The sequence below is a fragment of the Saccostrea cucullata genome, unplaced genomic scaffold (assembly GCF_032062105.1).
Source record: "Saccostrea cucullata isolate Sc308-1 unplaced genomic scaffold, CSIRO_AGI_Scuc_v1 ctg10241, whole genome shotgun sequence".
In the NCBI taxonomy this organism is placed as follows: domain Eukaryota; kingdom Metazoa; phylum Mollusca; class Bivalvia; order Ostreida; family Ostreidae; genus Saccostrea; species Saccostrea cuccullata.
Window position 1 is genome coordinate 1 of NW_026924529.1, and position 19,258 is coordinate 19,258.

At 35.2% G+C, this 19,258-nt stretch overlaps 2 protein-coding genes across 2 annotated transcripts; both read left to right on the forward strand.

The window, feature by feature from the left end:
- Positions 1-5,485: 5,485 nt before the first annotated feature.
- LOC134266638 (probable serine/threonine-protein kinase pats1) lies at positions 5,486-15,252 on the forward strand. Its single transcript, XM_062748855.1, has 5 exons — positions 5,486-5,641; positions 6,134-6,382; positions 7,324-7,846; positions 9,557-9,654; positions 14,452-15,252. Exons 3-5 carry the CDS (start codon positions 7,411-7,413, stop codon positions 15,250-15,252), a joined length of 1,335 nt encoding a protein of 444 aa, XP_062604839.1. The 5' UTR covers positions 5,486-5,641; positions 6,134-6,382; positions 7,324-7,410.
- A 165-nt stretch (positions 15,253-15,417) lies between these two features.
- LOC134266639 (uncharacterized) lies at positions 15,418-16,649 on the forward strand. The gene is made up of 2 exons (XM_062748856.1): positions 15,418-15,624; positions 15,937-16,649. The coding sequence occupies exons 1-2, from the start codon at positions 15,418-15,420 to the stop codon at positions 16,633-16,635; spliced, it is 906 nt and encodes a 301-aa protein (XP_062604840.1). The 3' UTR covers positions 16,636-16,649.
- The last annotated feature ends 2,609 nt before the right edge of the window (positions 16,650-19,258 follow it).

A 19,258-nucleotide genomic window follows, 5' to 3' on the forward strand; every position in this document is an offset into this window, starting at 1 on the left:
AATTTACATCCAACCACATATATATGTTTGTATTCAGTGAATTTTCAATGGAGTTATGCCTAAGGAAGGCATATTATAACTCTAAACAAAGGTCATGTGAGTATAGCTAAGGTCACCAGTACTTTGCTAAAGGACATTTTGATGCAAATTGTTTTGATTATGAAGGTTTTATGGAAACAAGCAATTTAACATTGATTGGTCAACTATGTGATAATTTAAAGTGTCATCTTATGATTTGAGGTGATTTGAGACACAAGGTACATTATGCTGTCAAGTTAAAGAACATCATCTTGTAGTCATAAAATTATACATATTTTGAAGTAGAAATAATTGTGGAGGATGCATTTATCATTGATAGCTGAGTCATCAATGATCTTTAATCCATTATGATATTTTTATATTGTTATAATGATAATAATATTGGAAAAAGAAATCCCCATACATAATCATTTGAGATCATAAATCAACGATGTTTTATCAGAAAAAATTTTCCCTTAGTATTTATTGGCATAATGAAAATCACAAATGGTTTTTCTAATGAATGTAAATATCAAAATTTGATTTAAAATTTTTTGGACTCAAAATATTTTAACTACTCCAATATCATAAATATCTTGACTTTTAAGCTCTTCTGAGCCATAGGCTCAAAGAGCTAATGCTATGGCCATTTGTGCGTGGTGCGGTGTCATTAACTTTTTAGAATATGGGCCATAACTCGAGAACCCCTTGGCCAATCAGTGTCAAATTTGTCAAAGGGTATCCATGGCCCAAGGGCTACCCTTTATACTAAAATAAGGGTTGGGATCCTTAAAAAAGGGGGAGATAATCAGGAAAACAAAACCAAAAGTACTGGTTGCTAAAAAATCTTCTTCTCCAGAACCACCAGGCAGATTTTCACCAAACTTACATACAAGGATCAGTATGTTGAAGATTAAATAAATTGTTCAATGCATGACCTTGGGGAAAGACCATGGTCTCAAGGTCACTTCAAAGTTGACCTAAATTTACAAATAATTAAAACATTTATATTTTGCTTACTATTAGGACTAGGATCATCAAATTTTTAAGTTGATACATCTCAGGACTTCACATCATGAAAACTAAAAGTAGGTCACGGTGACCTACTTTTTAAATTTTGTTTTCAAATTGATTGGAAGGCATATTTGGGCACTTTAAGGCCTATGATCATCAAACTTTGTCAGTTTGATGCATCTTGGGTCCTTGAACAATGTCAGCTTGAAACTTTTAAACCCAATTATTTCAGACACTGAGAGGTTTAGAATCATCAAATCTTGTAAATTGATACATCTTGGGACCTTAAAACATATTTAAAAAAAAGTAGGTTACTGTGACCTATTTTCTGAATTTTGCAGGTATTTGTTTTTGAATTGTTTAAAAGGCATATTTTGAATACCTTCAGACCTAGGATCATCAAACTTGGTAGCAGATGCATCTGGTGACTTTGAAAAATTTCGACCAAAATATAGGCCACGGTGACCTATTTTAACATTTTATGGTTATATTTTAGTATCTTAGATATTTATTGGCTTAGAATCATCAAACTTTGTGAGTTGATGCATCTTGGGTCTTCGGAAAAACGAATACCTACTTTTGACTTTTTATGGCTTTATTTAAATATCTACGGACTTATTGGCTTAGAATCATCAAACTTTGTAAGTTGATGCATCTTTTATTTTTTGAGGAATCTTTCCCAAAAAGGGTCGCTGTGACCTACTTTCAACATTTTATGGCTTTATTTAAGTATCTTTGATATTTATTGGTTAGAATCTCAAACTTTGTAAGTTGATGCATCTTGGGTTTTCGGAGAGGGACGCCCAAAAAGTAGGTCACGGTGACCTATTTTGACATTTTATGGCTTTATTTAAGTATCTTTGGTACTTATTGGCTTAGAATCATCAAACTTTGTAAGTTGATGCATTTTGGGTTTTTTCGGAAGGGACGCCCAAAAAAGACGTCACAGTGATCTACTTTTACATTTTATGGCTTTATTTAAGTATCTTTGGTATTTATTGGCTTAGAATCATAAAATTTTTTAAGTTGATGCACTTGGGTTTTCGTAGGGGGACGCCCAAAAAAGAGGTCACGGTGACCTACTTTTGACATTTTATGGCTTTATTTAAGTATCTTTGGTACTTATTGGCTTAGAATCATCAAACTTTGTAAGTTGATGCATCTTGGGTTTTGGAGAGGACGACCAAAAGAGGTCACGGTGACCTACTTTTGACATTTTTGGCTTTATTTAAGTATCTTTGGTACTTATTGGCTTAGAATCATCAAATTTTGTAAGTTGATGCATCTTGGGTTTCCAGAAATATGTTAAAAAAGTAGGTCATGGTGACCTAATTTTTGACATTTTATGGCTTTTTTTAAAGGGAAATTATGTTATTTTGAGAGTATCCCGGGGGGATCAAAAAAGTGGAAACATGGATAATTTGCATAACGGGCGAAGCCCGTTATGCAAAAAATTTTTCCATTTTTCCCACTTTTTTTGGTGTCCCTGGCATACTCTCAAAACTAGACATGTTTCCTTATATTTCCATTTCATTGTGAAATAAAATTATAGACTTTGACATTAAAAATGTAGACTAATAGGTTTAAATTACACCAGGACTGCCATGCCAATTTCATTTCCTCGCACATGAGCAAATACCTAGGAGCCCAAATTTACTTGCACATTTTCCTCCTTAGCGTCAGACACAGAGACAGATGCACACGAGATTTGCATGCATTTTAGGCCACCTTAGCTCCTCCCAAACGACCTCCCTAATTTACATTCCGGCAGAATTTCAAAAATAAACTCCGACAACTTTAAAAGAGTTATCGCAGCGAAAAAAATTAGAAATGGAAATATTTAAGTATCTATGGTACTAACTGGTTTAATTTTGTTTGTTGATGCATCTTTGGTTTTTAGAGAATAAAACCCAAAAAGTAGGTCATGATGACCTATTTTTGAATATCTCAAGGATTATTGCCTTAAATCATCAAACTTTGTCAGTTGATGTACTTGGGTTTTCAAAGAATGTAGACAAAAAAAGTAGGTCACGATGACCTACTTTTTATTTAAATACTAATTGGCTGAGAATCTTAATTTTTTTTTTTCAATGCATCTTGAGTCCTCAGAAAACTTCAGTCTTAATATAGGTCACTGTGATATTTTATGGTTTTTATAGCTTTATAATTAAAAAGATTTTCAGCCCTAATTGATTTAGAATCATCAAACTTTGTCAGTTGATGCATCTTTTATTTTTTGAGGAATGATGTCCAAAAAGAAGGTCGCTGGACCTACTTTCAACATTTTATGGCTTTATTTAAGTATCTTTGATATTTATTGGCTTAGAATCATCAAACTTTGTAAGTTGATGCACTTGGGTTTTCGGAAGGACACCAAAAAGGTCACGGTGACCTACTTTTGACATTTTATGGCTTTATTTAAGTATCTTTGGTACTTATTGGCTTAGAATCATCAAACTTTGTAAGTTGATGCATCTTGGGTTTTGGGAGAGGACGCCCAAAAAAAGACGCACGGTGATTTCTTCTACATTTTATGGCTTTATTTAAGTATTTTCGGTACTTATTGGCTTAGAATCATCAAATTTTGTAAGTTGATGCATCTTGGGTTTTCGTAGAGGGACGCCCAAAAAGAGGTCATGGTGACCTACTTTTGAATATCTCAAGGACTTATTGCCTTAGAATCATCAAACTTTGTCAGTTGATGTATTTGGGTTTTCAAAGAATGTAGACAAAGAAGTAGGTCACGATGACCTATTTTTGAATATTTAAATACTAATTGGCTGAGAATCTTCAATCTTTGTTTTTCAATGCATCTTGAGTCCTCAGAAAATTTAAAATTTTTAATATAGGTCACTGTGATATACTTATGGTTTTTATAGCTTTATAATTTTTTAGCCCAATTGCTTAGAATCAAAAACTTTGTCAGTTGATGTATCTTGGGTTTTCAAAGAATGTAGACAAAGAAGAGGTCACGATGACCTACTTTTGAATATTTAAATACTAATTGGCTGAGAATCTTCAATCTTTGTTTTTCAATGCATCTTGAGTCCTCAGAAAACTTCAGTCTTAATATAGGTCACTGTGATATACTTATGGTTTTTATAGCTTTATAATTAAAAAGATTTTCAGTCCTAATTGACTAAGAATGATCAAACTTTGTCAGTTGATGCAACTTGGGTCTTAGGATACTTAGGGTTGGAGGCTTCAAATAGAAGTGATAGATTGTACAATTTATCAGAAGAGCGATTTAAGGCCCTTTGGCCTCTTGTTTTATATATGAGTACCAAACTGACATTGTTTTATGAAGATTAATCAGGATTTTTTAAAAGTATTTACAATATGACTTTTTTTTTTATTTTTAACAGGAGTCCCTCTGGAGGACATCAAATGTAGAAAACATCCCAGAATTCCCCTGTACCAGTTCTGTACCCCGTGTGGTGTTTCCTTGTGTGTGGAGTGTATTAACTCTGAGGATCACAGCAGACATCAACTTAGAAATATAAAGACATTGTTTGACAACATTCACAGGATAGATGGTAATAGTTTAAGTAGTTTCTTAAACATGTTAAATATTTTATGTATGTAGCAAATGGAATATATTTTAAATATTTGATCCAATTTTGTTCCAATTATCAATAAATTATTTATAACAATGGTCTTTATTTACCTGATCCAAACAAAAAAAGAGATAATCTTCTGTCTGAAGCTACATAATCGGAAAACACGGAACTAAAAACTAGCATATACTGGATACATTGATGATATATGTGTCGACCTTTACCCAAGGTCACTTTAGCAAGTTCAAGGCCACAAATCACCCCAATCAAATTCTTGAATGAAGTGTATCAGCCATAATATTCATTTAATGTGATGGACGGTTTTACTAATTTACACAATTATCATGATTATACATATAAAGGAATTTTTGTACATAGGGTTAACTGTGTTATGTGGATGTCCATGACACACTTACATCCCTTTCTGAAACATTTACATCAATGTAAGGAGACCTGTTATTTGTTTAATACTGATATAAATTTATGGGAAGATTACTCCATTCTGTATAACATTTTAATAGCCAGAGAAGTTAATACATTCAAGGTGTTTTCTGGGCTTGTATATATGTATATATTCCTTGTTTTTTTTGTAGGTGGAGATACACTATTGATGTGCCTTCTTATTTCCAATTCCTACAAAATAAACATGAAAGAAGGAAATTGGATTACCAAATATAATGCTGTTGCCAAAACTTTTCACTCAAAGAAAATCACAAAGCCATTTGTTCTTACAGATTTGGAAAATTACAAACCAATTCTGAAACTCAATGAATCAGAGATCAGTTTTTCCACTGAGCTGTTCAAGTACATTACTTTCCTGAAAATTTCAAAGCGTTTTGGATTGAACTTTACTGATATTTTCTTGACTTGGCAGAAAAAGAAAAATATTTCTGAGTTCTGTAGATCCTGGAATTATCAGAGAGGAGAGGATGAAGTTTGCTGTTGGTTGCTGCCAGAAAAAAATGAGGAGTTTTTAAAAAGACTTGGAGAAAATATTTTCATGAACCCAACAATGGAGGACCAGTCATTCCATGAAGCTGTATTTAGGAAATGTAGGTCTATTTCTATCTCACCTTAACTATTTAATTAGATAAAGTTTATGCTGTGGTTACCAAAAATAGAAATTTCTGTGAAATACATTCAAAACGCTTGTCCTATAGTTTTGCTTTAGTTTCAATGTAACTTGACATGCAAATAGATTACACTGAGATACATAATTCATTTAAAATTATTTTTTGGATATTGTTGAATGAAGTTGCTATGGTTACTTAAATTAAAATTTCTTTAAAATCTTTTAAAAGGTTACATTACTCTTTTTACAATCTTAATCTGATTGCAATAAATATAGCTACAAAAAAAGACTAAACCAAAGACCCTATTTATTGCAGTTGTAAATTTTCATGTCCAAGTGCTACTCTTCTTTTCCTTTGTTATAAGTACAAACCAGTAGAGTACAGCCTCATCAGAGGCTTCTAGCCATGATTGTTTGTCAACATGAGTTTGATTCGTCGCAGCTTTCTAATGTTAGAGTTTTGTCATTATAGTAGGAATACCAATGCAGATTATCCTAAAGGGAGACAAATCAGTGACGAATTTCATTGAGAATTTAAAGAAAGGGAAGAAAACCATGTACCATGCCTCTGGGATGATAATAGGGTGTGCTGGTAGTGGGAAAACCACATTGTTAGAGAGACTGAAGGGCATTGACCTTGAAGAAATAAAGAAAAACATCAGGTCAACTAGAGGAATCGATATCCACTCAGATGTCTTTGATGTGACAGAAAGCATCCAAGGTAGTTTCTAGCTCACCTGAGCTGATGGCTGATCACATTTTGTCCATTGCTCGACTACCTGTCTGTCTGTTTGTAATTTTTCACATTTTTGACTTCTCCTCAAAAGCGACTTGGCCAATTTTAACCAAACTTGGTACATAGCATCCTTGGGTGAAGAGGATTTTCAATTCTTAAAATGACGGACCAAGTCCCACACGGTGAGACAAACAAGAAAAGACACAAATAGGGTGGAGTCATTAAAAAATCTTCTCAAGAACCACAGGGCAAGACAAGCTGAATTGTATGTGGAAGCACCATATCCCCTTTTTATCTTCTTGGAAAGTAGGGTGTGTAAGAGCGTTGAGGGTCTCCTCCTATCCATCCTTCCATCTGTCCATTTATTACGTTTTGGGGTATCCATCTCTTATCTGCAACTCCTCATTACCGCTTAACCACTGAATAAAAATTGTTACTACTTAATAAAATTAATGAAACTTTCACAGAATCTTTGTTATACAGAGAAATTTTAAACCTTCTGTTTTACTCTTTGAATGGACACATGTTTATGGTTTCCTAATGCAAAACATAGAAACTACCATTATATTGGTGGTACCCATCTCATATTTTCTATTCCACCTGTACAAATGAATAAAGTTAAATGACACTTTTACATAATATTTACTATATTTACTATAAAATAAAATTTATGCCATTCCTACATCCTTCTTTATGTTAAGATTGGACAGATATTTAGTTCTTCAATAGTAAAACAAAGAATTCACCATAATACTCATATGGAACCTGCCTGTGGATATCATTTTGGGAGTTCAATACTCTCATTGTCCCTAGAATTTATTTTTTAAGTTGCAGATTTATATAAAGTAGAATAATAGTCTGTTTACTTAAAGTACAGAAACAACAAAGTGAGAAGGTGTTAAATGTGCATTAATTTTCATTTGCAGCAAATACTTCAAGCCAAAAGCAACACTTTAAACTCAGACTTGATAAAAAAGATATGAAGCAGAGTGTTCCTGATTACCATTCAGAAAATGCAGCTGATGATGAGAAAATACAGGAAAAGATGGAAACACCTGATGATGAGGGCAATACGACTGAAGCATCAAGCAGTGGACAGATATCATGATGATACCAACATTAAAACAACTTCATCCCATGAACCACAGGGGGCCACATCACCAGAAAATGTAGCAGATGTTATGAAGGAAAGAAAAGATATTCGTCATAGTCCAGAAATATTTGGAAATTTACAGATAGGTGCAGAAGATATTTCAGAAGATCCAGATAAAAAAATAACCATGACTGACTTTGCAGGACAGTGTTCATATTATGCCTCACACCAGATTTTTCTGAGTCCGCGGGCGTTCTTCATTCTGGTGCTGAATATGGAGAGGAAGTTCGATGATAAGGTTGGTGAAGAAGTGTGTTGTCAGGAAGGCTCCATTTACGGGGGATGGACACACAGAGGTAGTACATGTATTTTAATTATTATATGCATGGCCTAAAAGGACCACCACATCAGATCAAAATTTATTGCATTGATAAATGTAATTGACATACTAAAAAGGAAATAATTAAGTTTTCCCTATTTTCAGAACCTATCTGCCTTATTGAATTTTGAAGCTTTAGACCTATGAAACGTTTATCCTAAATGAGAATCATTAGCTCACCTGAGCCAAAGGCTCAAGTGAGCTTTTCTGATCAAAATTTGTCCGTTGTCTGTCGTTGTTGTCGTCGTCGTTGTCGTCGTAGTCGTCGTCGTTGTAAACTTTTCACATTTTCGACTTTTTCTCAAGAACCACTGGGCCAATTTCAACCAAACTTGGCATAAAGTATCCTTAGGTCAAGGGGATTCAAGTTTGTTCAAATGAAGGGCCACGCCCTTATTCAAGGGGAGATAATTAAGAAATAATGAAAATTTGATGGTATGTTTTAAAAAATCTTCTTCTCAAGAACCACTGGGCCAAGAAAGATGAAACTCATATGGAAGCATCCTCAGGTAGTGTAGATTCAACTTTGTTCAAGTCATGACCCCAGGTGGTAGGGCGGGGCCAAAATGGCCGATCAAAGTTTTGCATAGGAATATATAGGAAAAATCTTTAAAAATCTTCTTCTCAGGAACCACTGGGCCAGGAAAGGTGAAACTCATGTGGAATCATCCTCAGGTAGTGTAGATTCAAGTTTGTTCAAGTCATGACCCCAGGTGGTAGGGTGGGGCCAAAATGGCCGATCAAAGTTTTACATAGGAATATATAGGAAAAATCTTTAAAAATCTTCTTCTCAGGAACCACTGGGCCAGGAAAGATGAAACTCATGTGGAATCATTCTCAGGTAGTATAGATTCAAATTTGTTCAAGTCATGTCCCCCGGGGGTAGGGCGGGGCCAAAATGGCCGATCAAAGTTTTACATAGGAATATATAGGAAAAATCTTTAAAAATCTTCTTTTCATGAACCACTGGGCCAGGAAAGATGAAACTCATGTGGAATCATCCTCAGGTAGTGTAGATTCAAGTTTGTTCAAGTCATGACCCCCGGGGGTAGGGTGGGGCCAAAATGGCGGATCAAAATTTTACATAGGAATATATAGGAAAAATCTTTAAAAATCTTCTTTTCATGAACCACTGGGCCAGGAAAGATGAAACTCATGTGGAATCATCCTCAGGTAGTGTAGATTCAAGTTTGTTCAAGTCATGACCCCCGAGGGTAGGGCGGGGCCAAAAGTTTTACATAGAAATATAGAAATATGGAAACATAGAAATATAGAAATATAGAAACATAGAAATATATAGGGAAACTTTTTTAAATCTTCTTTTCAAGCACTTCAAAGCCATGATTAGTAATATTTATATGGAATCATCCTCAGGTTATGTAGATTCTAGTTCGTTCAAATTATAATCCCCTTCGGGGTTAAAATTCAAGCCCCCCCCCCCCCCCCACTTAAGTTAACTTACAGTTCTGATCTGATATGTGTTTTTTTCCTGGCTGATGTGCTGATGTGCTGATGTTATTTGGTTTGCCCTTCTCTGCAGCCTTATGAGGGCAATAAGTTTGTTACATGTATGCCCCGCCTTGTAAATAGCTCTTACATATATAGTTTTTCATTTACGTCTTCCATCATTCCCTGCAATCTATCTCAAAGAAAACTCTTACAGCTGAATGTTTCTTTTTTTTTTCAGATTATCTTGAATTCTGGATGAAGTCCATTCATCAATATGGCAGTGATAAGGCTCCTGTCATCCTGGTTGGTACACATTGTGAGAACAAAACAGAAAAGGTATCATTTTTAAATACTGTTATTTATTATTTACACAAATATTTTACTTTGACATGGTTTTTCTGATCTCTAACTATTTAATATAATATATAGAGGTATATATGTGTTTCATAAACTCTGTGGGAACAAAACAATAACGATCATTGTATGATTATGAACATTATTAGCTCACCTGAGCCGAAGGCTAAAGTCAGCTTTTCTGATCAAAATTTGTCCGTCGTCTGTCGTTGTTGTCGTTGTTGTCGTTGATGTAAACTTTTCACATTTTCATCTTCCAGTCAAGAACCGCTGAGCCGATTTCAACCAAACTTGCCATAAAGTATCCTTAGGTAAAGGGGATTCAATTTTTTTCAAATGAAGGGCCACGCCCTGTTCCAAGGGGAGATAATTATGAATTAGTGAAAAATTAATGACATTTTTAAAAAATCTTCTTCTCAAGAACCACCGGGCGAGGAAAGATGAAACTCATGTAGAAGCATCCGCAGGTAGTGTAGATTCAATTTTGTTCAAATCATGATCCTGGGGGGTAAGGTGGGGTCACATTGGCCGATCAAAGTTTTACATAGGAGTATATAAGGAAAATCTTTAAAAATCTTCTTCTCAAGAACCACTGGGCCAGGAAAAATGAAATTCATGTGGAAGCATCCTCAGGTAGTGTATATTCAAGTTTGTTCAAATCATGATCCCCGGGGGAGGGTGGGACCACAATGGCCGATCAAAGTTTTACATAGGAGTATATAGGGAAAATCTTTAAAAATCTTCTTCTCAAGAACCACTGGACCAGGAAAGATGACACTCATGTGGAAGCATCCTCAGTTAGTGTAGATTCAAGTTTGTTCAAATCATGACCCCAGGATGGTAGGGTGGGTCCACAATGGCCGATCAAATTTTACATAGGAGTATAAAAGGAAAATCTTTAAAAATCTTCTTCTCAAGAACCACTAGGCCAGGAAAGATGACACTCATGTTGAAGCATCCTCAGGTTGTGTAGATTCAAGTTTTTACAAATCATGACCCCCAAGGGTAGGATGGGGCCACAATGGCTGATCAAATTTTTACATAGGAATTTATAGGAAAATCTTCTTCTCAAGTACTTCAAAGCAATGATTAGTGATAGTATAGGAAGAAAATGTTAAAAATCTTTTTATCAAGAACAGCAAAGTCATATCACCGTGTATATCCCAACATGCGGGGTGTATACTATGTTGTGCGCGGGGTGTATGCCTCCGAAGCGAGAGAAAGGGGGTCAATGTAGGTTCTTTGTCCATTTTCTCAACTTACGGATATTTTTCGCCAGAAAGCGTATGCCTACGGAAGAAATCATTATCTAAAGAGTATATGGATATCTATGAATCCACTGGAAACCTTCTAGTTTTATCAAACACCTCAACACAATTCCGAGGATCGGAGCAAGATTGACGCAACACTGTGTTTATGATCAAATATCGGAAGAAAGCTTTGCTTTATCATCACTTTTATATTATTGTTAAATACATGATTACTAGATAAATGTTTATACAAATTGTCTGTTAATAAAACAGTTCGTATATAAAGATATTGACGAAAAACCTATGTTGTGTCCGGGGTGTATGCAACATGTTGTACGCGGGGTGTATACCCCATATTTTTCTTGGGATTGTTTGTGCGAAGTATATATTGTGTAAATATTTATACACGTTTATAAGCGACAGGTAGTGTTGATAAAAGACCTTAATACTAATGCCAAACCAAAAAGTAAAGTCCAAGAAACTTACTGAAGGATAAAACAAAACTAAATTTAAAAAAAAATCAAAAGAATAAAAAAAAAATATTAAAACGAAGTTAACTATCATATTCAAACATATAATTTAGGCGCTAGATGTGCAAGGAGCGATTGTTATCTGGTCTAAATCTACGTAATCATAAAAGATAAAATCTCTCCAAAAGGGGGCCCTCGCCCAATCCCTGCACTGAGTACACTTTGTCCTTCGGATCATTTTAACCTATATATTTTGCCTGTTAAAAATAATAGAAACACTACATGAATGGTGTATTATGAATAAATCTCTTTTGTTTCTGCAACTTTTATGTTATCAATACATGTATTCTTAAGCATTTATGACAGTGATGTAGAATCTATTTTGGAGGGGTGAAAAAAAAATATTGACATAAGTTGACTAGCTATAAAGGGGGGGGGTATCGAAACTCAAAACTCCTACTGTATTTCAGAGTGGGTTAAAGGTCCCATCTTTTTTCATTAACCATTCTCTTTTTTTTTAACTTAAACGTACGACATAATCATAGTTTTACTATGCTGCAACAAAAAAGGGGGGCAACTTGACTTTCGACGACATTTTCTGTACACAGGTACTTGTGGACAGGACCCCCCCCCCCCGATATTCAACCCCGGGGCTTATTTGACATTTTTTTTTCACAACTTATATTAGGCCATATAAAATTGAAATCTTGGTTCTCAGGCCCGCGCGCATCCGTTTTGAGGTAGCCGCATTGCCGATTTTATTGCATTTTTGATAAAATAAAAAGTTGGTATTGCGGAGACCAATCCGGGAAAAAAATTTCCGACCTCATTTGTTTCGTAGTTTAGTATTCAAATATCACTTCCGGTAGCCATTTACAATGAGATTTTGGCTACATCGTTTGAAAATACATTCGAGGACATTACCTACGATGTTTACACGCTGTTAAGCAATGGATAAAGCAGAAATTTTGACCAGAAATGGAAAGTATATCTGTGATTAAAAAAATTATCTTTATGTTAAAGAAAATTCGGAAATTAAAATAAAAAAAATACCTCCCTCATCTACTTAATTGCCAATAAAATGAAAAATAAAATGCCGCCCTCCCGCATCTGTTTTGGAGAAAATTGGCCTGAGAACCAAGGAATTAATTTTTGATAGCCTTAGTACTGTACACTTATTCAACATGTTTGCAATAGGAACAAATTGTCAAAACCCCAAAATAATCGATCCACAAAAATACCCCACTATACATTATATTTTCAAAAAGGGGGGGGGGGGGGCTGATACTACGTGTTTGTATGATATATTACATTAATTTTCCTTTCAATTTTTGCAATATGTGGACTCATTTTCCTTATCTGAAAAGATTTCATATTTTACAAATCACAATAAACATGTAAAGCCAGTATAAAAATGCACATTTGTAATAAGGGACGACAATTTTCTGAGGGCATGCACAATTGAATAAAAAAATGTTTTGGGTACAATTACAATTTTACGTTGACGTGTAATTAATATCAATTAATGTTCACCCCTCTAATTTATATCGTATATACACATAGTAAAGTTACACCCCTCCCCCAAAATGACCTAAGACACAACGCCTCCCCCCCCCCCCCCCCTCCGGGTCCATTCCTAAAAAAATATGTACTCAGTACAATACAATGCCTCAATATCAAACAAATAGTTTACTGCCAAATATGAGCTCCTGGGGCAAAGTACACAGCATATACATACTACATGAAGGAAAAATTTTTTGCGGTGTTTAAGACATTACAAAAAGCTTAATATTTTCAATAAAAGGGGTGTGGAGATAACGAACAGTATTCAATCTCAAAGTCCATAAAACAATAAAAATCAAGAGCAGATCAAACACGGACCTCCGAAACATCAGAGGTGGGATCAGGTGCAAGGGATTAATGAGCATCCCCTGAGGACCGGTCACACCCGCCGTGTGCTCCTTGTCATGATCGTGAAATAACGGAAAAATCCGTCGTCCATTCAGTGTATAAATAATGGACTAATAATTGGTTTGAAAAACATTCAGTCAGCATTTGACTCAATGATAAACTGTATTTGCTGACAAGGTCATTGTATCTACCATAGAACTTACGAAATGATGACTTTAAGCGAGACGGCTAATATTCTTTTTTCATCAACTTGCTTGTCAATAATTTACCTCGTTTTAAAAATTGTTAATACGTAGAGCATGATCTTGCGTATCCAATCTATTGAGTGTTATTTACACTCCGTATGCAGTATCATTTAATAAATGTTGAAAAAGGTTAGACAGAAGTTATGAGAGAACGTTAAATGTTCAAAATAATGTCGCTTATTAAACGTGTATAAATATTTCCACAATATATACTTCGCACTAACAATCCTAAGAAAAATATGGGGTATACACCCCGCGTACAACATGTTGCATACACCCCGGACACGACATTGTTTTTTCGTCAATATCTTTATATACGGACTGTTTTATTAACAGACAATTTGTACAAACGTTAACATAGGAAACATGTATTTAACAATATTATAAAAGTGATGATAAAGCAAAGCTTTCTTCAGATATTTGATCATAAACCCAGTGTTGCGTCAATCTTGCTCCAATCCTCGGAATTGTGTTGAGGTGTTTGATAAAACTAGAAGGTTTCCAGTGGGTTCAGATATCCATATACTCCTCAGATAATGCTTTCTTCCGTAGGCATATGCTTTCTGGCGAAAAATATCCGTAAGTTGAGAAAATGGATAAAGAATCTACATTGACCCCCTTTCTCTCGCTTCGGAAGCATACATCCCGCGCACAACATAGTATACACCCCGCATGTTGGGATATACACGGTGCATATGCTGTATATATATGAAGGCATTTTAAAGTAATATTAAATTCAAGCCCCCCCCCCCCCTCCCCTCTTCAGTAAACTTTTCAGTTCTGATCTGATTTGTGTTTTTTCCTAGCCGATTTGCTCAGGTGAGCGATGTGGCCCCTGGGCCTCTTGTTTTACTACGACTAATTTGTTAGCATAAAATAGAATAAGGAATTTGTTTTCGTTAGGAAAAAGAATTGTTTTTCCGAGAAGTATGGAAGACTCTTGACATGAAGAAGAAGTCCTTGCAAAAACATATTGATGTGAAACGGCGATTTGCGGTTGGATTCCATGACAATGAAATCATTGAAAAACTTAAGCTGTCCATTGCTGATGTTGTGTGCAGGCTTGATCACTGGGGTGAGGAGCTTCCACAGTCATGGGCTATGTTTGAAACATTCTTTCTGGAAAAGAAAATTCGCAAGATTTTGAGTACGGTTGAACTTCAGTCTTTTAATGAAACATTGCCTGAGGGAATAAAGCTCAAAACTACTGAAGATATGGATGCCATGCTGCAGTTCTTCCATGACATCAGAGAACTTATGCACTTCAATCAACAATTCCTCAATAAAGTTATTATCCTCGATGTTCAGTGGTTTGCAGATGCCTTTAGAAATGTCATAACAGACAAAAACCATGCAGAAGAAGATTTATTTGAATATGCCTCAGAGTGGGACAAATTCAATGAAACTGGAGAGTTAGATGAAGCACTACTATGTGCCATATGGAGAATGAACAACAATGGTTACCTTGAGCACAAAGAGGATATCATGATGTACATGGAGAAGTTAGGACTCTTGACTAAAATGAGCGACAAAATATGGTATGTCCCATGTATGAACAAGATGCAATTTCCAGTAGACTGCTTCTCATCATACCCTGCCTCCTCCATCCTTTGCTACACGTTTGATGTTCTTCCTGTGGAAATTTTCCATCGCCTTGTAGCAACGTGCATGCAGATTCCTAACTGGGAGATTTTTACAAGATGAAGACAGAGGATGCATTTACCAGACTGCAGCTATTTTTATGTTTCATGACCAGCACCATAACATCATGCTTGGAATGACGCAATCAGAAATTCAGTTGCAAGTGTTTGTTGTGGAGGGAGAAGTTGATGTTTCAACCTGTCACCAGATTAGGGAAAACATTCACGTATGTTACACAACCTTTCCAACACATTCCAGAAAAACTCAGATTTCCAGGTTGCATTCAAATGCAAATCAACTGGATTTTGTGACAGCAAAGAAAGTGCTGTCATAAGTGAATCTAAGTGTATCAAAGAAACTTTTCTGTGTCCATCCTGTCCAGCAAACAGGAAGCACCGTGTCAACACAGAAGATATAACGAAATATTGGAAACAGGTGATTCTTTTACAATGTTGAATACTACATCAATACATAAAACATATATATTTGACAACTGCAAACAAGTTAAAAAATTTCCTTTTCTAATCAGTTTCTGAATGAATTACATGTATTACATGGCAAAGATGTCCTCATACTTTACAGCAGTATTCAAATTAATTTATCCATTAAAATGTGTTTTCTTCTTACAACTTTTAGAATACAAATTTCCAAGAAAAATCTATAAGTGATTCTTTGATATGATGTTTTTTTTATTTTTATTAAAATTGATTAGCGATATTAATTGAATGAGGTGGATTCTTGTTTTAGATAAAACCAAGTATTTCCAGTACGACGAGTGCTTCTGGTCAAGACTTGGGGGGTCGATCTAGATTTGCCAAACTTGGAATGGCAACAAACGATGTGCTGAGTCAGGTATACCGAGATATACTAGAGATGGAGGTTCTCCCTTCCCTTGTTTACACCAAAGTGAAAGCTTTACCAAATTTTTACAAAAGATTGCGCCCAGAACAAGAAAAACTCCTGATAGATGCAAAACATTCGGGATATAAGAATTTTGATATTTCATTAACATACACATTGATCAGAAACATTTGTTCAACGACTAAGATTCCTAAACCAACAAAACGAAAATGGGGAGGAGAGCCAGCAGCAGGAGAAGTGACCGTGGGTGACGATATCGAGAGAATTAGGTCAATCCGGAACGGTTTGACTGCACATGTGAGTTCAGCCTCAACCCCTCAGAAAGAATTCGATGATACCTGGTTATTGATGTCAGATATCTGCAAAAGACTTGAAACCTTCACTGGAAAGAAGTACTTGGATAAACTTAATAACATTCAAAAACTGACTCTGAAAGAGGAAGATGAAAATGATATTATTGAAAAGGTTAAAATGGAAAGTCAGCATGAAATGGTGAAAGAAATGTGGTCAGATGTGAAAGAGCTTAAAGAAGCAGTATTGAGGTCTGAGGCAAAGCATGCTTCAAATTATGAATATTATTCATAGAATGCTATGGTCAGGTGTGTTTTCCTTTTTAGGTTTTTTTTACTCTTTGAATACATTTTTTATTTAATTTTTCAAACATTTTATGTCTGCCAAAGCTGAGAATTATTTGTAGGAAAGAAGTATAATATATTGCAATCATGTTTTGAAAATTGAAAGACTACATCTTAAAAGAAGAGAATGAAAACACTATAACAAAATAAAACGCCTAAGCACGTCCACGGTATGTAAAGTAAGAACAGGAGTTGTTAAGGTCATTTATATTAGGTCAACATCTATAAATGAATTAAGACTGTCCCCCGCTTGAAAAGTGGGGGATATTAATTTGGGTTTGTCCGTCTAGCTGTCCATCCGTCCGTCCGTCCGCCTTTCTGTCTGTCTTTAACGCTTTCGTTTCCACACGATATCTCGAGAACCCTTTAAGCTTTTGCAATGAAATTTAGCATAGCAACTCCCTGTGGCCAAAGGAAGACCCCTATTGATTTTGAGATCAAAAGGTCAAAGGTCAAGGTCATAAATAAGCAAATTCTGTCTGTTATAACACTTTCGTTTCCACACGATATCTCTAGAACCATTTGCGCTATTGCAATGAAATTTTACATAACAACTCCCTGTGGCCTAAGGAAGACCCCTATTGATTTTGAGATCAAAAGGTCAAAGTTCAAGGTCGTAAATCTATACATTCTGTCTGTGTAACACTCTCATTTCCGGGCGATATTTAAAGAAGATTTTGAGCTTATGCAATGTAATTTTATACTAAAACTCCCTAGGACCTCTCTCGCCCCTCTCAAAGTGCCCCACCCTGTTTGTTTTATTAGTATTTATAGTATTACATGTCGCTATTTTTAGCACAGGGGCATGCGGAGAGTTATTGCGTATAAAACAGGTTCTCGGCGGACTTTATGTTCTTATTACATCTATTAGAACTGTTAAATAAAGGCTAAATAAATCAAACACCATGGATTGTGTAAAATTTTGACAATACGGAACATTAATATATACATGTATGTAACTTGACTTCTCCATATACTTGCCGTCATTTATAGCGATTCCATGGTCTAGTGGTATGTCTCTCGCTTTATATGTGAGAGGTACCGGGATCGAGTCTCGGGCTATTGTTTTTATGCCCCCCTTCGAAGAAGGGAGGGCATATTGCTTTGCTGCTGGTCTGTCGGTCTGTCGGTCCACTTAGTTTCCGTTCATTTTCTTCGCAACCGTTGCACATACTGAAATGAAATTTGGGATACAGATATATCACATGAATATCTAGGTCAAGTTCTGTTTCGGGTACTATCGCACCATTTTTCACAGAGTTATGCCCCTTGGACTTAGAAAAATTCCAATTATTTGCAGTTTCCGTTCATTTTCTTTACAACCGTTGCACATACTTCGATGAAATTTAGTACACAGATTTATCAGATGAATATCTAGGTCAAGTTCTGTTTCGGGTACGATCGCACCATTTTTCACAGAGTTATGCCCCTTGGACTTAGAAAAATTTCAATTATTTTTAGTTTCCGTTCATTTTCTTTACAACCGTTGCACATACTTAGATGAAATTTAGTATACAGATTAATAAGATGAATATCTAGGTCAAGATTTGTTTTGGGTACAATCGCACCATTTTTGACAGAGTTATGCCCCTTCGACTTAGAAAAATTTCAATTATTTGCAGTTTCCGTTCATTTTCTTTGCAACCGCTGCACATACTGAAATGAAATTTTGTATACAGATATATCACATTAATATCTAGGTCAGGTTGTGGTTTAGGTATGATTGCACCATTTTTACAGAGTTATGCCCTGTTGGACTTAGAAAAATTCCAATTATTTGCAGTTTCCGTTTATTTTCTTCACAACCGTTGCACATGCTGAGATGAAATTTAGTGTACAAATTTATCAGATGAGAATCTATGTTAAATTCTGTTTTGGGTACAATCGTGCCATTTTTGACAGAGTTTTGCCCTTTTGGACTTGGAAAAATTCCATTTTGAGGGGAGGGGGGCAGAAGTGTTTTACAAATATCTCTTGTTTTTTAAAACTTTTCTTTTTTTATTCTTAGTATTCAGGGATGTGAAAGGAATAATTTATGAGGTTTTAAAATAATCATTACAGTGTGATAGATATTCCATGTCAAAAGAATCTTCTATACACATAATAAAGAATAAGGAATCAAATCTTTATACGCATATTGAAATACATGTATTTCATTTGCTTCAGCATATAGTATACAATTATTATTAATAATTCTACAAATTAAGTAGGGGATCCGACTTTTTCCTAAGTGGGGGACACGAATTCTCTGAATTAGCTTGTTTGAAACTACATCTATAATGACACCTTAATCAATTTGAACTTTCTTTTATTCATACAATACGGCTTTAGCAGAAATATGTAGAAAAGGGTATTTTCATGGAATTCAATTTGTCATTTCGATACCTATATTAATTTTGATATCATTTTAAAGATGTGGCCAAAAACATGACAAATTACCATTTTCGTAGAGACTATACACAATCTGGATACATTGCCTTTGTGGAATATGAAAAAAGGGATATTCATAACTGTGTTTCATATTTTTTTCATTGAATATGGCTGTTTAAAATGGGGGGGGGGGGTATCTTGTT